Raw genomic sequence first — 19,288 nt, forward strand, 5'->3', positions numbered from 1 at the left:
CCGCTCTGGCGTGGGCGTTGTGCCATTCCCCACACGTGACGCTCTGCCAGGCGGCAGAAGTCTCACTTGTCATGGGACTTATTCACTCCAGTGACTCCACCCCTTTCCTCCTCTGCTCCCCAACCTCCCACTTACCCTTTCCGCCCCACTTCGAGACTTGAGGAAAGGAGGGTGGCTGGAGCCTGGAAATGTCCCCGTCCCAAGTTGGCCAGAAGTAGCAGACACACTATTTGGGAAAGTGCAACATGTAACTTTTCAGTTTCACCCTTCTCCAGAATGCTATCACCCTTCCTGTTTATTTTTTAATAACTTGAGATATAATTCACACGCCATATGATTCACTCGCTTAACGTGTAAAGTTGAATGTCTTTTAGCATATTTAGAGTTATGTATACATCACTATAATCAATTTTTAGAACACTTTCATTATCCCAAAAGGAAATCCCATACCTATTAGCAGTAACTCCAATTTCCCCTCATCTCACCCTTGCTCTTCCATAGCACAAAACAGCCTTATTCTAGTCGAGACCACCTTTCCACTTAGGTAGACCCTGGTTATGGTTTTTTCCCCTCCCTTTCTGTTTCCCATTTTTTTCGGAGCCCGGAATTCTCAATCTGGAGAACTGGTTTGAGTCCCGGCTCAGCCCGTTTCCCGTTCCAGGGGCGTGACCTTGAGAGCACCGCCACTTTTCCGGGCCTAGTTTCTTTGTCTGTGAAACGAGGTCCAAACATCTGCCGCTTTACGCCCGTTGTGGGGATGAAGTGAGAAGGTGCTTTGTGAGCTTTAAAAATCCATAGAAATACCAGCTACGTTAACTCGTCACTCTTCCCGAACCCCTCCCTTTCCCCTGGGACCCGCCCCGCGAATCCCGCCGTGATGGACACTTTCCCACCCTCCGACCGCAGTCTTTCCCATTGGCGCCCGCATCATCCTCGCGGCGCCGGGTGTTGACGCCACGGCTTCCTCCGCCGGCGCCCGAAGACGCATGGCCCCGCCCCCGGCCGCGCCTGGCCTCCCGCGGCGCCCCGCCCATCGGGCCGACGCGTCGCCAGCCCCGCCCCGCGGATGACGTGTGGCGCGCGCGGCCCGGCCGCCCCGGCAGTTGGTGCAGCGGCGGTTGGGGTGAGAGCGCACACGCCACCCCTCCCCTCCTCCGGCCCCGACCCCCACCCCGCCGGGCCCAGCCCCAGCCCCGGCCCGGGCTCCAGCCCTAGTCCCCGTCCCAGCCCAAGCCGGGCCAGTCCCGTGCGGGCCGGTGCCGCCCCTCAGCCGGCGACGCCCCGGGCCGCCCGCCCGCCCGCCCGCTTGCCACCATGGAGCTGGAGGACGGTGTGGTGTATCAGGAGGAACCCGGCGGCTCCGGGGCCGTGATGTCGGAGCGGGTGTCCGGCCTGGCCGGCTCCATCTACCGCGAGTTCGAGCGGCTCATCGGGCGTTACGACGAGGAGGTGGTCAAGGAGCTGATGCCGCTGGTGGTGGCTGTACTGGAGAACCTGGACTCGGTGTTCGCGCAGGACCAGGAGCACCAGGTGGAGCTGGAGCTGCTGCGGGACGACAACGAGCAGCTCATCACCCAGTACGAGCGGGAGAAGGCGCTGCGCAAGCACGCCGAGGAGGTGAGGCCGGCGGCAGGGCGGGGGCCGCGGGATCCGTCCCCGGGGGCGGTCGGGGCGGGGGTCGCGGCCCGGTCGGGGACTAGAGGCGCGACGGGCCTCCTGGAGAGCTGGCCTGAGGCCGATGTCCCCCCGGGACCGAGCCCGGCGGCCTCCAGGTACCCCGGGACCCAGGCCGGCTTTGGAAGCCGAGGCCGGCTACTGAGTGTCCTGGGAAGGGAGCGAGATGGAGGAGGCAGGGCCCGGGGAGGAAGCGACAGCCTGGCCTGAGGACACATGGGGTTAGCCAAGGGCGGAGATTGTTGGGTGTCTGGTTGCTTCTTGTTGTTGAGGGAAGTTTCCGACCACCGTGGGATAGTCAGATGGCGGTTCAAAGTTTTACCCCTGGGGAGGGGGACACTTCTCTCCTGGATATGTAACTTCCGCTGGTTCCAGTACCTTTCCAGGGGGTTGCCTTGCTTTGGGAAGTTAGAGATCTCCCTCTTTCGGTCAGTTTCTTCTTGGCGTTTTAATCTTGTTGAGAAAGAGGTCTTATTTTATATTCTATGTGCCTTGGTTGACACTTTGTCAACTTTTAGATGTTGTGTGGCAGTATTCAATGAATAGATAAACAATTTCATGGGTATCCCAAACCAGAGCATTCCACAGTATCAGGAGGTAACCTTGGACAGTTCCCTTCAGAAACCCTCCATTTATTTATAAAAAGGATTGGGGGGCGGGGTTGGGAAGATGTAGGTGACAGTTGACAACACTTTTTCCGTCTGAGTTTCCTTCTCAGACTGCTGTTTATACGTGCATTTAGTCGCCTGTTAACTCTAGCACCTGAGCAGTGACCTGGGCGCCCTCACCTCGACTCTGTGAACCTTTTGGAGTTCTAGGGTGCAAGTGATAGGTCCTTGGCTTTTGAGAGTGACAAGGATTTTAGCTTTCAGCCTGCATTGGCGTTATTTCTGTGGACCTTATCAAAGACAGGTGAAGTGTCCTATTTTTGTTTCTCAAGCACCTAGTACACCTAGTTAAATACATGGTGATCAAAGGAGGCGAAATAACTAATTATTGAAGGAATGACATGGTATTTTTCAGAAAGACTTGAAGAGTTTTTAGGATGTGAGATTTGTAGCTCATTTCCTAACACTGAATAGTAACACCATTAAAAATTTTTGTTTTGTTTTGTCATGTATACCTTTGCATCTGGTTAAGTAGTTCTTTTCCTTTTTTAAAAGCTTGACTGTAGTGATGATTTTTAGTTCTGATTGTGGGATCCAGTTTTCTCAAGGGAATGGTATTGAATTTGCCAAACAAAATTGATTATTATTATTATTATTTTTTTTGAGACATAGTCTCACTCTGTCACCCAGGCTGGAGTGCAGTGGAGTGATCTTGGCTCACTGCAACCTCTGCCTCCCGGTGAGCCTCTGCCTCCCCTGTTCAAGCGATTCTTGTGCCTCAGCTTCCTAAATAGCTGGGACAACACTCCCCGCTAATTTTTGTTTTTGGTAGAGAGGGGATTTCTCCATGGTGCCTAGGATGGTCTTGAACTCCTGACCTCAAGTGATCTGCCCACTTTGGCCTGGGGCTGACCATGCCAGTGCTGGGATTACAGGCGTGAGCCACTGCACCCTGCCAGAATGGACTATTTCAAGAGCTTTTCCTTTCATATAGGGAAGGATGGGATGAAAAACTAGATAATGATAGGATCACAATTTCCACTTGTTTGTTAGCACTCTTTGTAGAACAGAGGTCAAGTGCTACTTCTGAGAGGGCTTGCTGCTGCTTCATGCTCACTGGCCCTTGCCAGTGTGTGGATATACGTGGAAGTGACTGGGAATTAACCACATGTACACACAGGTTCAAGCAAGCCTGACATGACCTTTTACCTCACATAAAATAAATGCTCCTTCCAGCCTTAAACTCCTGTCAGTCTGTGTAAATATAGGCAAAATGCCAAGGTCACACGTGCCAAGAAAACCATATGCCACAGGTTGCAGAATCAGAAAACAAAACTGACCGACTGCTAGACTCTGGGTTCCATATTAATTTCTTAAGTAAATGACTTTAAAAAAATAGGTTATCCAGTGAATTTATTTGTAGTTTATATTTTTTCAGTCACATCTATAAATTCTCCGCAGTGAAACCATTGGGCAAAGGGTCATGACCTGAGAACAGAGAACATTTATGAAAAGCTAAATAAGCCAAATCCCAGGCCACAAACATAAACACATCTTGTTATCAGACAGTCTCTCTCTGTCGCCAGGCTGGAGTGCAGTGGCACGATCTCGGCTCACTGCCTCCCGGGTTCAAGCAGTTCTCCTGCCTCAGCCTCCCGAGTAGCTGGGACTACAGGCACGTGCCTCCCTACCTGGCTAATATATATATATTTTTTTGTATTTTAATAGAGATGGGATTTCACCATGTTGCCCAGGCTGGTCTTGAACTCCTGAGCTTAGGCAATCTGCCCACCTCAGCCGTCCAAAGTGCTGGGCTTGCAGGTGTGAGCCACCGCGGGCCCATCCATCGGTTTTCGTGAAAGATCATAAATCGTGTGTTGCTCAGTATCCAGAAATTGTCTCCCTTTGGCCAATATGTAGAGTGAATTCTGTATTTAGTTTTCTGTGAGTGCTTTGTGCCTTTTTTTTTTTTTTTGAGACGGAGTCTCGCTGTGTCTCCCAGGCTGGAGTGCAGTGGCGTGATCTCGGCTCACTGCAAGCTCCGCCTCCCGGGTTCACGCCATTCTCCCGCCTCAGCCTCCCAAGTAGCTGAGACTACAGGCGCCCGCCACCACGCCCGGCTATTTTTTTTTTTTTTTTAAAGATGGAGTCTCGGCCGGGCGCGGTGGCTCAAGCCTGTAATCCCAGCACTTTGGGAGGCCGAGACGGGCGGATTACGAGGTCAGGAGATCGAGACCATCCTGGCTAACACTGTGAAACCCCATCTCTACTAAGAAATACAAAAAACTAGCCGGGTGAGGTGGCGGGTGCCTGTAGTCCCAGCTACTCCGGAGGCTGAGGCAGGAGAACGGCATAAACCCGGGAGGTGGAGCTTGCAGTGAGCTGAGATCCGGCCTCTGCACTCCAGCCTGGGCGACAGAGAGAGACTCCGCGTCAAAAAAAAAAAAAAAAAAAAAAAAAGATGGAGTCTCGCTCTGTTGCCCAGGCTGGAGTGCAGTGGCACAATCTTGGCTCACTGCAACCTCCGCCTCCTAGGTTCAAGTGATTCTCCTGCCTCAGCCTCCCGAGTAGCTGGGATTACAGGCCTGTGCCACCATGCCCGGCTAATTTTTTTTGTATTTTTGGTAGAGACGGGGTTTCACCATTTTAGCCAGGATGGGCTCAGTCTCCTGACCTCATGATCTGCCTGCCTCGGCGTCCCAAAGTGCTAGGATAATAGGCATGAGCCACTGTGCTGGCCTGTTTGTGTATTTAATGTGGAGACCAAGAGTCTATTATAGCAAAAGTAAGTGCCTCAGCATATTTACAGCAAAAATGATTTGAAAACAAGGAAATTATCCATCACCAGAGAGAGTAAATTCTGAGCACCTTTGTGGAAACTTAGGTGGGTATGTAAATAGTGAGAATGTTTTAGGAGTGTGTGAGGTGCTATAATCTCTTGCTTGCAGGAATTCTCAGCAAGGCATCAGAAATTTAATCTTTATATTGATAGGACATATTTTGAATACCTTCTGACTTTTTTCTTTGCTTTTATTTGAATTTTTAGTGTGGAGCTAGTCTGCTGTTTTAGGGATTCTTTAAAAACGACCTAAAGAAGGGCTAGTTTTAGATAGATTTGGACCTGTTTCAGATGCTAATCAAGAAATCTGTCATCTTATGCCCGTCACTCTCTCCTTTGGGCTGCCTGCGACACACCTCTCCGTTCTTTAACCAAGACCCGTCGGATGCCTTTGCCCATGCTCTAGAATGCTCTCCTTAGAGTTTTACATAGCTAGCTCCTCACTTTCTACTCTGTTTAAATTTGACTTTTTCAGCCAGAACATGCTGTTGACTCTGTCCAGAATAAGCCCTGTGAACCTATTGAATAATTTATTTTTAAATCAGTGACTTTTAAATTTAAATTCTTTTTGGAGACAGAGTCTCACGCAATCACCTAGGCTAGGGTGTAGTGGCACAGTCACAGCTGACTGCAGCCTCAATCTCTTGGGCTCAAGTTATCCTCTGGCCTCAGCCTCCTGAGTAGCTAGGACCACAGGCATGCATCACCACACTGGGCTAATTAAATTTTTTATAGAGACAAGGTCTCACTATGTTGCCCAGTCTAGTCTGGAACTCTTGGGCTCAAGTGATCCTCCTGCCTTGTGGATCCTGCCAAAGTGTTGGGACTTACAGGGGTGAGCCACTGTGCCCAGCCCAGTGACTTTTTAAAATAAAAATCTGGATACAAAATGATCTGGAGAGAGAGATTATAACTGGGTATGTTAGGGGTTTTCTGCAACTTCTGATTCTTTTTAAACAGGCATGATTTGCTTTAATTTTAAAAAGAGGGCCAGGTGTGGTGGCTCACATCTATAATCCCAGCACTTTGGGAGGCCAAGGCAGACGGATCACTTGAGGTCAGGAGTGTGAGACCAGCCTCGCCAGCATGGTGAAACCCTGTCTCTACTAGAAATACAAAAATTACCCGGGTGTGGCGGCAGATGCCTATAATCCCAGCTACTGGGGAGACTGAGGCAGAAGAATTGCTTGAACCTGGGAGGTGGAGGTTGCAGTGAGCTGGGATCGTGCCACTATACTCCAGCCTGGGCAATAGAGTGAGACTCCCTCTCAAAAAAAAAAAAAAAAGAAACTTCTGAAAAGTAGACATACAAGTTTAAAGAACCTTTTCCTTCGGAATTTAGTTCCTAGTGATTCTGTGGGTCTTTTATGTTATCACCGTTATTCTCAAAGTGAGAGCTCATTTAACATCATTTGGTAGAGGGAGACTGCACATAAAAACGAAGATGCACCATCTTCTTTCCTTTTCTTTTTTTTTTTTTTTTTTTTGAGGTGGAGTTTCGCTCTTGTTGCCCAGGCTAGAGTGCAATGGTGCGATCGTGGCTCACTGCAACCTCTGCCTTCTGGGTTCAAACGATTCTCCTGCCTCAGCCTCTCAAGTAGCTGGGATTATAGGCATGCGCCACCATGTCCGGCTAATTTTGTATTTTTAATGGAGATGGGGTTTCTCCATGTTGGTCAGGCTGGTCTCGAACTCCTGACCTCAGGTAATCTGCCTGCCTCAGCCTCCTAAAGTGCTGGGATTGCTGGTGTGAGCCACCATGCCTAGCTCCTTCCCCCCCACACTTTTTTTTTTTTTTTTTGAGACGGAGTCTTGATCTGTCGCCCAGGCTGGAGTGCAGTGGCGCGATCTCGGCTCACTGCAAGCTCCGCCTCCCGGGCCGACGCCATTCTCCTGCCTCAGCCTCCCGAGTAGCTGGGACCACAGGCGCCCGCCTCCACGCCCGGCTAATTTTTTGTATTTTTAGTAGAGACGGGGTTTCACCGTTTTAGCCAGGATGGTCTCGATCTCCTGACCTTGTGATCCACCCGCCTCAGCCTCCCAAAGTGCTGGGATTACAGACGTGAGCCACTGCGCCCGGCCCACTTTTTTTTTTTTGAGGTGGAGTCTCGCTCTGTCGCCCAGGCTGGAGTGCTGTGGCGCCATCTCAGCTCACTGCAAGCTCCGCCTCCCAGGTTCGCACCATTCCCCTGCCTCAGCCTCCCGATTAGCTGGGACTACAGGCGCCCGCCACCACGCCCAGCTAATTTTTTGTATTTTTAGTAGAGACGGGGTTTCACCGTGTTAGCCAGGATGGTCTCGATCTCCTGACCTCGTGATCTGCCTGCCTCGGCCTCCCAAACTGCTGGGATTACAGGCGTGAGCCACCGCACCCGGCCATCTTCCCTCCTTTTTGAGATAGACTCATACATGGAGAGAATGGGCTAAAGAGAGAATGTCTTTACTGGGAATGGATTGTGTGATTTTGTGACTGCTTTTTTGTGGCCTTTTGCTTAAAAAAAAAAAAAAAGGATGAGTTCAAGCCTGGGCAACGTAGTGAGACACCTTTCCCCCCAAAACCATAAAAAAAGTAGCTGGGTGTGATGGTGCGAACCTGCAGTCCTAGCTACTCAGGAGGCTAAGGCAGGAGGATCACTTGAGCCCAGGAGTTTGAGACTGCAGTGAGCTATCAGGGCCATGGCACTCCAGCCTTGACAACAGAGCAAGACCCTGTTTCTTACCAAAAACCAAAACAATAGGATGATTGAATGCAGAGGTGAGAGACACTGCTGAGAATTTTCTAACTTGTTCCCACGGAATTAGCACTTAAGGCAGTAACAAAATGATTTTTGTTTAAATGGAAACTTTTGACACTATTTTTTTTTTTTTGAGATGGAGTCTCAAAAAATTTTCTAACTTGAGAATTTTCTAACTTGTTCCCACGGAATCAGCACTTAAAGCAGTAACAAAATGATTTTTGTTTAAATGGAGACTTTTGACACTTCTTTTTTTTTTTTTTTTGAGACAGAGTCTCACTCTGTCGCCCAGGCTGGAGTGCAGTGGCATGATCTTGGCTCACTGCAAGCTCCGCCTCCTGGGTTCACGCCTTTCTCCTGCCTCAGCCTCCCGAGCAGCTGGGACTACAGGTGCCCCTCACCATGCCCGGCTAGTTTTTATTTTTTAGTAGAGACAGGGTTTCACCGTGTTAGCCAGGATGGTCTTTATCTCCTGACCTCGTGATCCGCCTGCCTCGGCCTCCCACAGTGCTGGGATTACAGGTGTGAGCCACTGCGCCCAGCCGACTTTTGACACTTCTTATCTTTGGAAGTGTATGAACATGGAACCCATAAGACTCATGGGCAGGAAAATAGGTATTGACATTCATTGTTCTTGTTTTAGTGTTCTCATTCATTTTTTTTTTTTTTTTTTCCGAGACAGAGTCTCACTCTGTCGCCCAGACTAGAGGGCAGTGGCATGATCCCAGCTCATTGCAACCTCCACCTCCCAGGTTCAAGCAATTCTCCTGCCTCAGCTGCCTGAGTGGCTGGGATTACAGGTGTGCACCACTACACTCAGCTAATTTTTGTATTTTCAGTAGAGACAGGTTTCACCATGTTGGCCAGGGTGGTCTCAAACTCCTGACCTCAAGTGATCCATCTGCCTCAACCTCCCAAAGTGCTGGGATTACAGATGTGAGCCACCACACTTGGCCCACACTTGATATTTTAGTTTTTAATTTTATTTATTTTTGATACTGAGTCTCACGCTCTGTCGCCTAGGCTGGGGTGCAGAGGCACAATCTTGGCTTACTGCAACCTCTGCCTCCTGGGTTCAAGCAATTCTCCTGCCTCAGCCTCCTGAGTAGCTGGGATTATAGGCGTGCGTCATCATGCCCAGCTACTTTTTGTACTTTTAGTAGAAATGGGGTTTCACCATGTTAGCCAGGCTGGTCTTGAACTCCTGACCTTGTGATCCGCCCACCTTGGCCTCCCACAATGCTGAGATTACAGGCATGAGCCACTGTGCCCAGCCCATTTTTAAAAAAATTTATTTTTGAGACAGAGTCTTGTGCTGTCGCCCAGGCTGGAGTGCAGTGGCATGATCTCAGATCACTGTAACTTCCACTTCCCAGGTTCTCGCGATTCTCGTGCTTCAGCCTCCCGAGTATCTGGGATTATAGGCGTGCGCCAGCATGCCCAGCTAATTTTTGTATTCTTAATAGAGACGGGGTTTCACCGTGTTGTCCAGGCTGATCTCAAACTCTTGACCTCAGGTGATCCCCCTGCCTCGGCCTCCCAAAGTGCTGGGATTATAAGCGTAAGCCCCCGCACCTGGCCTAAAAAACACATATTTTTATATTTTTATAGATTTTTTGATTGATTGATTGAGATGAGATCTCACTCTGTTGCCCAGGCCAGAGTGCAGTGGTGTGATCCCAGCTCACTGCACCCTCTGCCTCCGGGGCTCAATGATCCTCCCATCTCAACCTCCCGAATAGCTGGGACTATAGAATCATGCTGCCATGCCTGACTAATTTTTGTATTTTTTGAAAAAATGGGTTTCCCATGTTGCCCAGGCTGATCTTGAACATTTGGGCTCAGATGATCCTCACATCTCAGCCTCCCAAAGTGCTGGGATTACAGGCATGGGCCACCGCACCCGGCCATACTGTGTTTTATTTTCTTAAGAATTACAGCGTTCAGTAGTTTGGCATAATAGGCACACCCAAAAATGTTTGAACTGAACCATGGGAATTTATATATTAATGTAATAGAGAAGTGCTGAGTTGAGGGTATAGAATTTTATTTTATGTTTTTTTTTTTAGACAAAAGTCTGTCCCAGGTTGGAGTGCAGTGGTATGATCTTGGCTCACTGCAGCCATTGCCTCTTGGGCTCAAGCCATCGTTCCGTCTCAGCCTTCCAAGTAGATGGGACTACAGGTGTGCACCACCATGCCCAGCTAATTTTTGATATTTTGTAGAGATGGGGTTTCACCATGTTGCCCAGGCTGGTCTCGTGAGCTCAAGTGATCTGCCTGCCTCTGCCTCCCAAAGTGCTGGGATTACAGGCGTGAGCCACCGCGTCCAGCTAGGGCTTTTTAAAAAAAATTAGCATACTTTTTCAGTAATTCCGCCACCCCCCCAACTTTTTATTAGGAAAACTTTCAAACATATAGAAAAATGGAAAGTATATTTGTCATTTGTATACCCACTGTATAGATTCAGTAATTGTTTTATTTGTCTGTATATGTGGATGTGTGGGTGTAGATACACGTACACACATATACACATATTTAATTGCTGAACCATTTTAAATTGCAGACATTATGATTCTTTGCCCCTCAGTATTTAACTTATTTAAATTACAGACATTATGATACTTTGCCTTGGGACTTAACATATGTATCTCCTAAAAAATGAGAATATTCTGCCATATAACCACCATATTATTTATGTTTGAGAACATTTCCAGGACCAGGTGTGGTAACTAACGCCTGTAATCCCAGCACTTTGGGAGGCTGAGGTGGGCGGAACACTTGAGCTCATGAGTTGAAGATCTGCCTGGGTAACATGGCAAAACCTTGTCTCTACAAAAAATATAAAAATTAGCCTGGTGTGGTGGTGCGTGCCTATAGTCCCAGCTACTTGGGTGGCCAGGGCAGGAGGATCGCATGAGCCTAGGAAGTCAAGGCTGAGGTAAGATGTGTTCATGCCACTGTGCTCTAGCCTGGGCAACACAGTAAGACTCTGTCGAAAAAAAAAAGAGAATCTTTGTAATATCATCTTATATTAATTTGAATTAATTTTTAAGAGCACGGTATATGTCAGTTATTATAGAGCTGACTAGCTTCTTAATATGTTTATAATGAATTAATGAAACTCATCTGAGAGGAAGTGATTACATTTTAGTTACTTTTCTATACAAAATTTAAATTTGAGGCTGGGCGCGGTGGCTCATGCCTGTAATCCTAGCACTTTGGGAGGCCGAGGTGGGCAGATCATGAGGTCAGGAGTTCGAGACCAGCCTGACCAACATGGTGAAACCCCATCTCTACTAAAAATACAAAAATTAGCCGGGCATGGTGGCATGTGCCTGTAATCCCAACTACTCCGGAGGCTGAGGCAGGAGAATCGCTTGAACCCGGGAGGTGGAGGTTGTGGTGAGCCGAGATTGTGCCACTGCACTCCAGCCTAGGCAACAGAGCGAGACTCCATCTAAAAAAAAAAAAAAAAAAAAAAAAAAAGGCCGGGCGCGGTGGCTCAGGCCTATAATCCCAGCACTTTGGGAGGCCGAGACGGATCCCAAGGTCAGGAGATCGAGACCATCCTGGCTAACACGGTGAAACCCCGTCTCTACTAAAAAATACAAAAAAACTAGCCGGGTGAGGTGGCGCCTGTAGTCCCAGCTACTCGGGAGGCTGAGGCAGGAGAATGGCGTAAACCCGGGTGGCAGAGCTTGCAGTGAGCTGAGATCCGGCCACTGCACTCCAGCCTGGGAGACTGAGCGAGACTCCGTCTCAAAAAAAAAAACCAAAAAAAAAAAAGAAAAGAAAAAAATTTAAAATCTATAAAACGGAGTTAAAATTGGCTAGTTTTGTTTTAAAATTATCACATTGGCCAGGTGTGGTGGCTCATGTCTGTAATCCCAGCACTTTGGGAGTCCGAGGCGGTCGGATCACCTGGGGTCAGGAGTTCGAGAGCAGCCTGACCAACATGGAGAAACCCTGTCTCTACTAAAAATGTAAAATTAGCCAGGCATGGTGGTGCATGCCTGTAATCCCAGCTACTCAGGGGACTGAGACAGGAGAATCGCTTGAACCCGGGAGGTGGAGGTTGCAGTGAGCCGAGATCGTGCCATTGCACTCCAGCCTGGGAAACAAGAGTGAAACTCTGTCTCAAGATAAATAAATAAATAAATAAAATTATTAGATAAAAACTGTTATGGACCAGGCACAGTGGCTCATGCTTATAATCTTAGCAGTTTAGGAGACCAAGGAAGGAGGATAGCTTGAGCCCCAGAGTTCCAGATCGGCCTGGGCAACATAGTGAGACCATATCTTTACAAAAAATAGAAAAATTAGCCAGGTGTGGTGGTATACACCTGTGGCTCCAGCTACTTGAGATGCTGAGGTGGGAGGATCCCTTGAGCCCAGGAGTTCGAGGTTGCAGTGAGCCCCGATTGTGCCACTGCACTCTGGCACACTGTACCACTTGCTCTGGATGACAAAGAAAATAATTTTTTCCCCTTTTTGAAACTTTGAGATATAGAAATACGGAAACTGACGCTACATTTAATATTTTTGCTAGTAACTTTTTTTTTTTTTTTTTGAGACAGAGTCTCACTTTGTCACCCAGGCTGGAGTGTAGTGGTGCAATTTCATCTCACCACATCCTCCACCTCCTGGGTTCAAGTGATTCTCGTGCCTCAGCCTCTGAGTAGCTGGGACTACAGGTGCCCGCCACCACACCCAACTAATTTTTGTATTTTTAGTAGAGACGGGGTTTCGCCATGTTGACCATGCTGGGCTTGAACTTACGACCTCAGGTGACCTGCTTGCCTCAGCCTCCCAAAATGCTGGGATAACCAGTGCCAGCCACTGCCCCACAGCCATCTTTTTTTTTTTTTTTTACTTTTATCATTTCCAGGATATCTTGTTTCTGACTTGTTTACCTGTTCTGCCAGGATTATAGAGCCTGAGAAATTCTTTTACCTGCTGATAAGATTTCCTTTGGGGTACAGGCCTAGAAATTTTGTGATTCTGGATTCTATTATTGCCCCCCCCCTCCCTTTTTTTTTTTTTGAGACAGAGTCTCATGCTATTGCCCAGGCTGGAAGGCAGTGTTGCAATCACAGCTCACTGTAGCCTCAACCTCCTGGGCTCAAGCTATCCTCCTACCTCAGCCTCCCAAGTAACTGAGATTACAGGTGTGAGCCACCATGCCCTGTCTATTATTGCCTTTTTTTTTTTTAAGCTTTTTTTTGAGATGGAGTCTTGCTCTGTTGCCCAGGCTGGAGTGCAGTGGCACGATCTCGGCTCACTGCAACCTCCACCTCCTGGGTTCAAGCAATTCTCCTGCTTCAGCCTCCTGAGTAGCTGGGAGTACAGGCGCGTGCCACTATGCCCAGCTAATTTTTGTAGTTTTAGTAGAGATGGGGTGTCACCATATTGGCCAAGCTGGTCTCGAACTCCTAACCTTGCAATCTGCCCACCTTGGCCTCCCAAAGTGCTGGGATTACAGGAGTGAGCCACTGTGTCCAGCTATTATTGCCCTTTAAAGTGTGTTTTCTCTTGTTCTTCCTGCAGTTTTAATTTAATTAATTATTATTATTTTTTAGTAGAGATGGGGATCGAACTATGTTGCCCAGGCTGGTCTCGAACTCCTGGTCTCAAGTGATCTGCTGCCTTGGCCTCCCAAGGTTCTGGGATTGCAGGCGTGAGCCACTGCGAACGGCCTTCCTTCAGTTTCTTTTAAAGAGCTGGATGGGAACTTTATGATTTTCTAGTCCTATCTTATCCCATTTCCCCAAGTAGGTGGAAGGATAAAATAGTGAGATCGTTAGAAAGAACAAATATTTATTTATTTATTGAGCCAGGCTCTGTTCTTTTCCTTTTTTTTTTTTCTGAGATGGAAAGAATCTCTCTCTTGCCCAGGCTGGAGTGCAGTGATGGGATCTTGGCTCACTGTAACCTCCGCCTCCCGGGTTCAAGCGATTCTTCTGCCTCAGCCTCCCAAGTATCTGGGACTACAGGTGCACACCACCATGCCTGGCTACTTTTTGTATTTTTAATAGAGACGGGGTTTCAGCATATCGGCTAGGCTGGTCTTGAACTCCTGACCTTGTGATCCGCCAGCCTTAGCCTCCCAAAGTGCTGGGATTACAGGCGTGAATCACTGCACCCGGCCTTTTTTTTTTTTTTTTTTTTAATTAAGATGAAGTCTTGCTCTGTTGCCCAGACTGGAGTGCAGTGGCTTGATCTCGGATCACTGCAACCTCTGCCTCCCAGTTTCAGGTGATTTTCCCACCTCAGCTTCCTGAGTAGCTGGGATTACAGGCACCCACCACCACACCTGGCTAATTTTTGTATTTTTGATAGAGACAAGGTTTCACCATGTTGGCAGGCTGGTCTCGAATTCCTGACCTCAGGTGATCCACCTGCCTTGGCCTCGCGAAGTGCTGGGATTACAGGCGTGAGCCACCGTGCCTGGCAGAGCAAGGCACTGTTCTAAGCCCTGGGGATGTAGCCACTAATGAAACAGACAGGGAAGGTAGCCCATGTTTTCTTGGAGTTCACATTGCAATAAACAATAAGCAAACCAGTTAATTACAGATGGTGATAGATGCCATGCAGGAAATAAACAGGGTGATGGGATAAAGACTAGAGTGGCAGGCACTTTATTTTACTTAAAATTTTTTTAAAATTTTATTTTTCTTATCTATTTATTTTGAGACACGGTCTTCCTCTGTCACCCAGGCTGGTGTGCAGTGGAGTGAGTGATCATAGCTCACTGCAGCCTCAAATTCCTGGGCTCTAATGATTCTCTCACCTCAACCTCCTAAGTAGCTGGGACCACAGGTGTATGCCATCATGCCCAGCTAGTGTGTGTGTGTGTGGGTGTGTGTGTGTGTGCGCGCGTGCACGCATGCGCGCGCACGCGCGTTTGTAGAGTCGGGGGGATCTTGCTGTGTTGCCCAGGATGGCCTCGAACTCCTGGCTTCAAGTGATCCTCCTGCCTCTGCTTCCCAAAGTGCTGGTATTACAGACATGAACCACTGCGCCCCGGCCATAATTTTAGTTTTTTTAACCAAGCAAGCAGCAGTGAAGAGGTAGGCACTTTAGATGGAATAAACAAGTTAATAAAGGTTAAGCTTTAAGCGTTTTTTCAAGCTACTGGGGAATAAAAGGGAAGAAAAAAAGGTTAAGCTGCTCTTGCAGCAAATAATTCATTTCATCTTGTAATTATTTAGATCTGAAACTTTAGATACATATTCAGATTGTCTCCTACTCATTCTTTTTTTTTTTTAATTTATTTATTATTATTATACTTTAACTCCTACTCATTCTTGAACATTCAGAAAAGTTCTCATAAATGCTTTTCTTGTTTTCTATCTTATTCCTTCTCATACTTGATGTCTCAGCAGTGTTTTTTGGCTACTTCTTCCTCTGAGAAACATTATATTTAGGTTTTTTGACTTTGAAATTCCTTGGCTTTCCTCTTACCTACTTGACCATTCTGTGGATTCCTCTTACTCAGATGAATGTTGTACTCCTGGGCATTTTTTCTAAGGTCCTCTATTCCCAGGGGTTCAATTTACCGTTTGTTGATTATTCCAAAATGTTTAACCCACTCATCTAACAGATACTATTTATTTACTTATTTATTTATTTTTGAGATGGGGTTTCACTCTTGTTGCCCAGGCTGAAGTGCAATGGCATGATCTCACCTCACCATCACCTCCACCTCCTGGGTTCAAGCGATTCTCCTGTCTCAGCTCTGAGTAGCTGGGATTACAGGCATGTGCCACCACACCTGGCTAATTTTGTATTTTTAGTGGAGATGGGGTTTCTCCATTTTGGTCAGGCTGGTCTTGAACTTGCTGACCTTGTGTGATCCATCCGCCTCAGACTCCCAAAGTGCTAGAATTACAGGTGTGAGCCACCACGCCTGGCCTTACAGATACTTTCATTGAGTGCCAACTGTGTGCCTGATACTGTGCCCATTGGGCATACAGTGGTGAGTAAAACAGACAAGGTCCTTCTCTCATGGAACTGATAGCCTGCTAAGAACTTTAAGGCCAGATCTGTCTCTGGAGTTTCAGATTCGTCTTATGATTGTTTACTCATGGAACTGATAGCCTGCTAAGAACTTTAAGGCCAGATCTCTCTCTGGAGTTTCACATTCATCTTATGATGGTTTACCAGGCATGAATATCTCCCAACGTGTCCAACACTGAACTTATCTCCCAAATCTGGTTCTCTTTTGTTCCCTGTCTTCTTGAATGATACTACCATCTACCTGGCCAGAAATCAGGTTACCATCCCTAACTCTTCCTCATTCCCATTGCTACTTTCTTTTGTTTTCAACTTTTAAATATTGCTGCAATCTCATTACTTTCTAAATCCATTTATACTACTCTGGTACAGGCCACCAATATCTCTCACCCTGAATGCAAACTCCATAGACCTGGAAGTTTGTCATTCACCACTATATACCAGTACCTAGCACATAGAAAGTGCCAGGGAAATTTTTCTGAATAGATGAATGGACAACTAAAACTAGTCCATAACTGATTTTTCTGCTTCCAGTATGGCCAACCTATAAACCGCCCATCTCTCCAAAATGGAAATCTGATCAGATCATTCCACAAGCCCTTAATGGCTTTTTCTCGAATTCCTGGGCTCAAGTGGTCCTCTCACTTCAGCTTCTCAAAATGCTGAGAATACAGATGTGAGGCACACGTGCCTAGCCAGTTGCTCTTTCTAAAGCTCTTGAAAATGACTTAAGTTCCTAACATACAAGACCTTGTGATCTGGCTGCCCCAATCTTGTCAGTTTCATCTGTTTCTTTTTGAGCCATACTGAACATTTTGAGTTTGGTTTGCAAAAAGTATTCTCTCTCCAGGCCTTCCTAAAAGCTGTCCCTTTGCTTTGCACTCACTTTCTCTTCTTTTCTGTTGCCTAATTTTATTTATCTTTCAGGTTTCAATTCTGGAAAGCCTTAACAATCGAGTGTGGATTGGGCACATTTTGTATCCTTCCACAGCTTACAGTCCTCTTGCCTTCTTATAGCACTTTCAATGCTATGTCAAAGTAACCTATTGCTTTTATTCTCCCACCAACTAGGATGCAGTAGATAATTAACAGAAATTTGTTGGTTGGATGGATGACTATGCTAAAGGTCAGATTGCTAAGACTAACCATTTCAAGTTCTCTTTGTGCATTCAAATTATTGTTCTTACTTCTGGTGCCAAGTTATGCTAAAACTTCCAAAAAGTTTTTCAATAAGTCCTTTCACTTTTGCATATACAGAAAAACTATGACTTCTCCTGGATATAATTATTTCAGACTTATTTCAGACACTTTAGTTACATTGTTATATACATACTATTCTATAAATATTTATGCATTTAAAAAATCTAAATGTTAAGATCATTGGAATTACTTTCAGAAGTATTGTAGGAATTCAAGGCGGGTATAGCGACACACGCCTGAAGTCCCAGCTACTCAAAAGAGATTGAGCCCAGGAATTCAAGGCCAGCTGGGCAACATAGCAAGACCCCATCTCTAAAAATAATAGTGATAATATTAATAATGCCAGGTACAGTGGCTCATGCTTGTAATCCCAGCACTTTGGGAGGCCAAGACGGGCAGTACATCTGAGGTCAGGAGTTCGAGACCAGCCTGGCCAACGTGGTAAAACTCCATCTGTACTAAAAATACAAAAAATTAGCCAGGTGTGGTGATGTACACCTGTAATCCCAGCTACTGGGGAGGCTGAGGCGTGAGAATCACTCGAACCTAGGCGGTGGAGGTTGCAGTGAACGAAGGTCATACCACTGCACTGCAGCCTGGGTGACAGAGTGAGACTCCACCTCAAAAAAAAAAAAATTTCCATACAAATGAAGATTGAGTGCCAAAACTTAATTTTAACTCTTTGTTTAGTCTCTTATGTTAGACATTTCTATTTTTTTTCTTTCTTTTTTTTTTTTTTTGCAGACAAAGTCTCACGCTGTCACCCAGGCTGGATAACAGGCTGGAAGTGTCGTGATCTCAGCTCACTGTAACCTCTGGCCCTTAGGTTCAAGCGATTCTCGTGCCTCAGACTTCCAAGTAGCTGGGACTACCGACGTGTGCCACCATGCCTGGCTAATTTTTTGTATTTTAGTATTTTGTATTTTTTGTGTTTTAGAGACAGGGTTTCACCATGTTACCCACTCTGGTATCAAATTCCTGAGCTCGGGCAGTTCGCCCACCTTGGCCTCTCAAGGTGCTAGGATTACAAATGTGAACCACCGTGCATGGCCCACGTTAGACCTTTCTAATCAGGATTCAGCAGTACCTTAGAGTAACAGATAAAATGGTTAGTAAAATAACATTTATTTCTGAAGAAAACATTTGTTCTAAAGAAAAATAAACAATTATTTTTTGGGGCATGGAAATCCATATTGGTTAAAAGCCTCTGCTAGACTATTATGGTATAGGCCAGGCGCAGTGGCTTATGCCTATAATCTCAGCACTTTGGGAGGCCAGGGATGGCGGATCACCTGAGGTCAGGAGTTTGAGACCAGCCTGGCCAACATGGTGAAACCCTATCTCTACTAAAAATACAAAAAATTAGCCAGGCATGGTGGTAGGCGCCTGTAATCCCAGCTACTCTGGAGGCTGAGACAGGAGAATCGCTTGAACCTGGGAGGCGGAGGTTGCAGTGAGCTGAGGTTGAGCCATTGCACTCCAGCCTGGGCAGCAATATTGAAACTCCATCCCCCCCGCACCCCCCCCCAAAAAAAAGACTATTATGGTATAAATCAAATTTCTGTTTTTAATTATGAGCTTCTCAATTTGAATTTTCTTTCAGTTACCTGTTCTAGCCTAGCCACGTTTTGTTACTGCTACCTGTCAGAAACAAATACCTTTTTTGTTTGTTTTCTATTTTTATTTTTTGCCAGGCATCAGATAATGGCAAAACAAATACCTTTTTAAAGGTTAAGCGGGTTTTTCAAAGTGTAGGATCAAACCAGACTTTTGTAAAACCAGAAGGGTAATTTTTTTTTTTTTTTTTGAGACAGAATTTTACTGTGTCGCTCAGGCTGAAGTGCAGTGGCGTGATCTCGGCTCACTGTAACCTCTGCCTCCCAGATTCAGCGATTCTTCTGCCTCAGCCTCCCGAGTAGCTGGTACTACAGTTGCGCGCCACTAAGCCCAGCTAATTTTTGTATTTTTAGTAGAGATGATGGTTCACCATGTTGGCCAGGATGGTCTCGATCTCTTGACCTCGTGATCTGCCTGCCTTGGCCTCCCAAAGTGCTGGGATTATAGGCATGAGCCATCGTGCCCAGCCCGTAAGGGTAACTTTTAAAAAAAATGATTGCCTATGGTTTCTGTATGAAAATAGTCTATTTGAACTTGTTTGATGTGATTTGGGACACATTTGGCAGAAATTATACACTCATTTTTGGCTTTGTTTTG

At 46.6% G+C, this 19,288-nt stretch overlaps 1 protein-coding gene across 10 annotated transcripts in view; it reads left to right on the forward strand.

Annotated features, from left to right (window-relative positions):
* The first annotated feature begins 1,098 nt into the window (after positions 1-1,098).
* The window catches only part of SPAG9 (sperm associated antigen 9), a 163,488-nt gene continuing 145,298 nt past the window's right edge, over positions 1,099-19,288 (forward strand). For all 10 annotated transcript variants that reach the window (XM_045375014.2, XM_045375017.2, XM_045375009.3 and 7 more), the window contains exon 1: positions 1,099-1,617. In XM_045375014.2, the coding sequence (XP_045230949.1) occupies positions 1,315-1,617 (303 nt within the window). In that variant the 5' untranslated portion in view covers positions 1,099-1,314. The remainder of the gene's footprint in view (positions 1,618-19,288) is intronic.

The sequence above is a fragment of the Macaca fascicularis genome, chromosome 16 (assembly GCF_037993035.2).
Source record: "Macaca fascicularis isolate 582-1 chromosome 16, T2T-MFA8v1.1".
Lineage (NCBI taxonomy): Eukaryota > Metazoa > Chordata > Mammalia > Primates > Cercopithecidae > Macaca > Macaca fascicularis.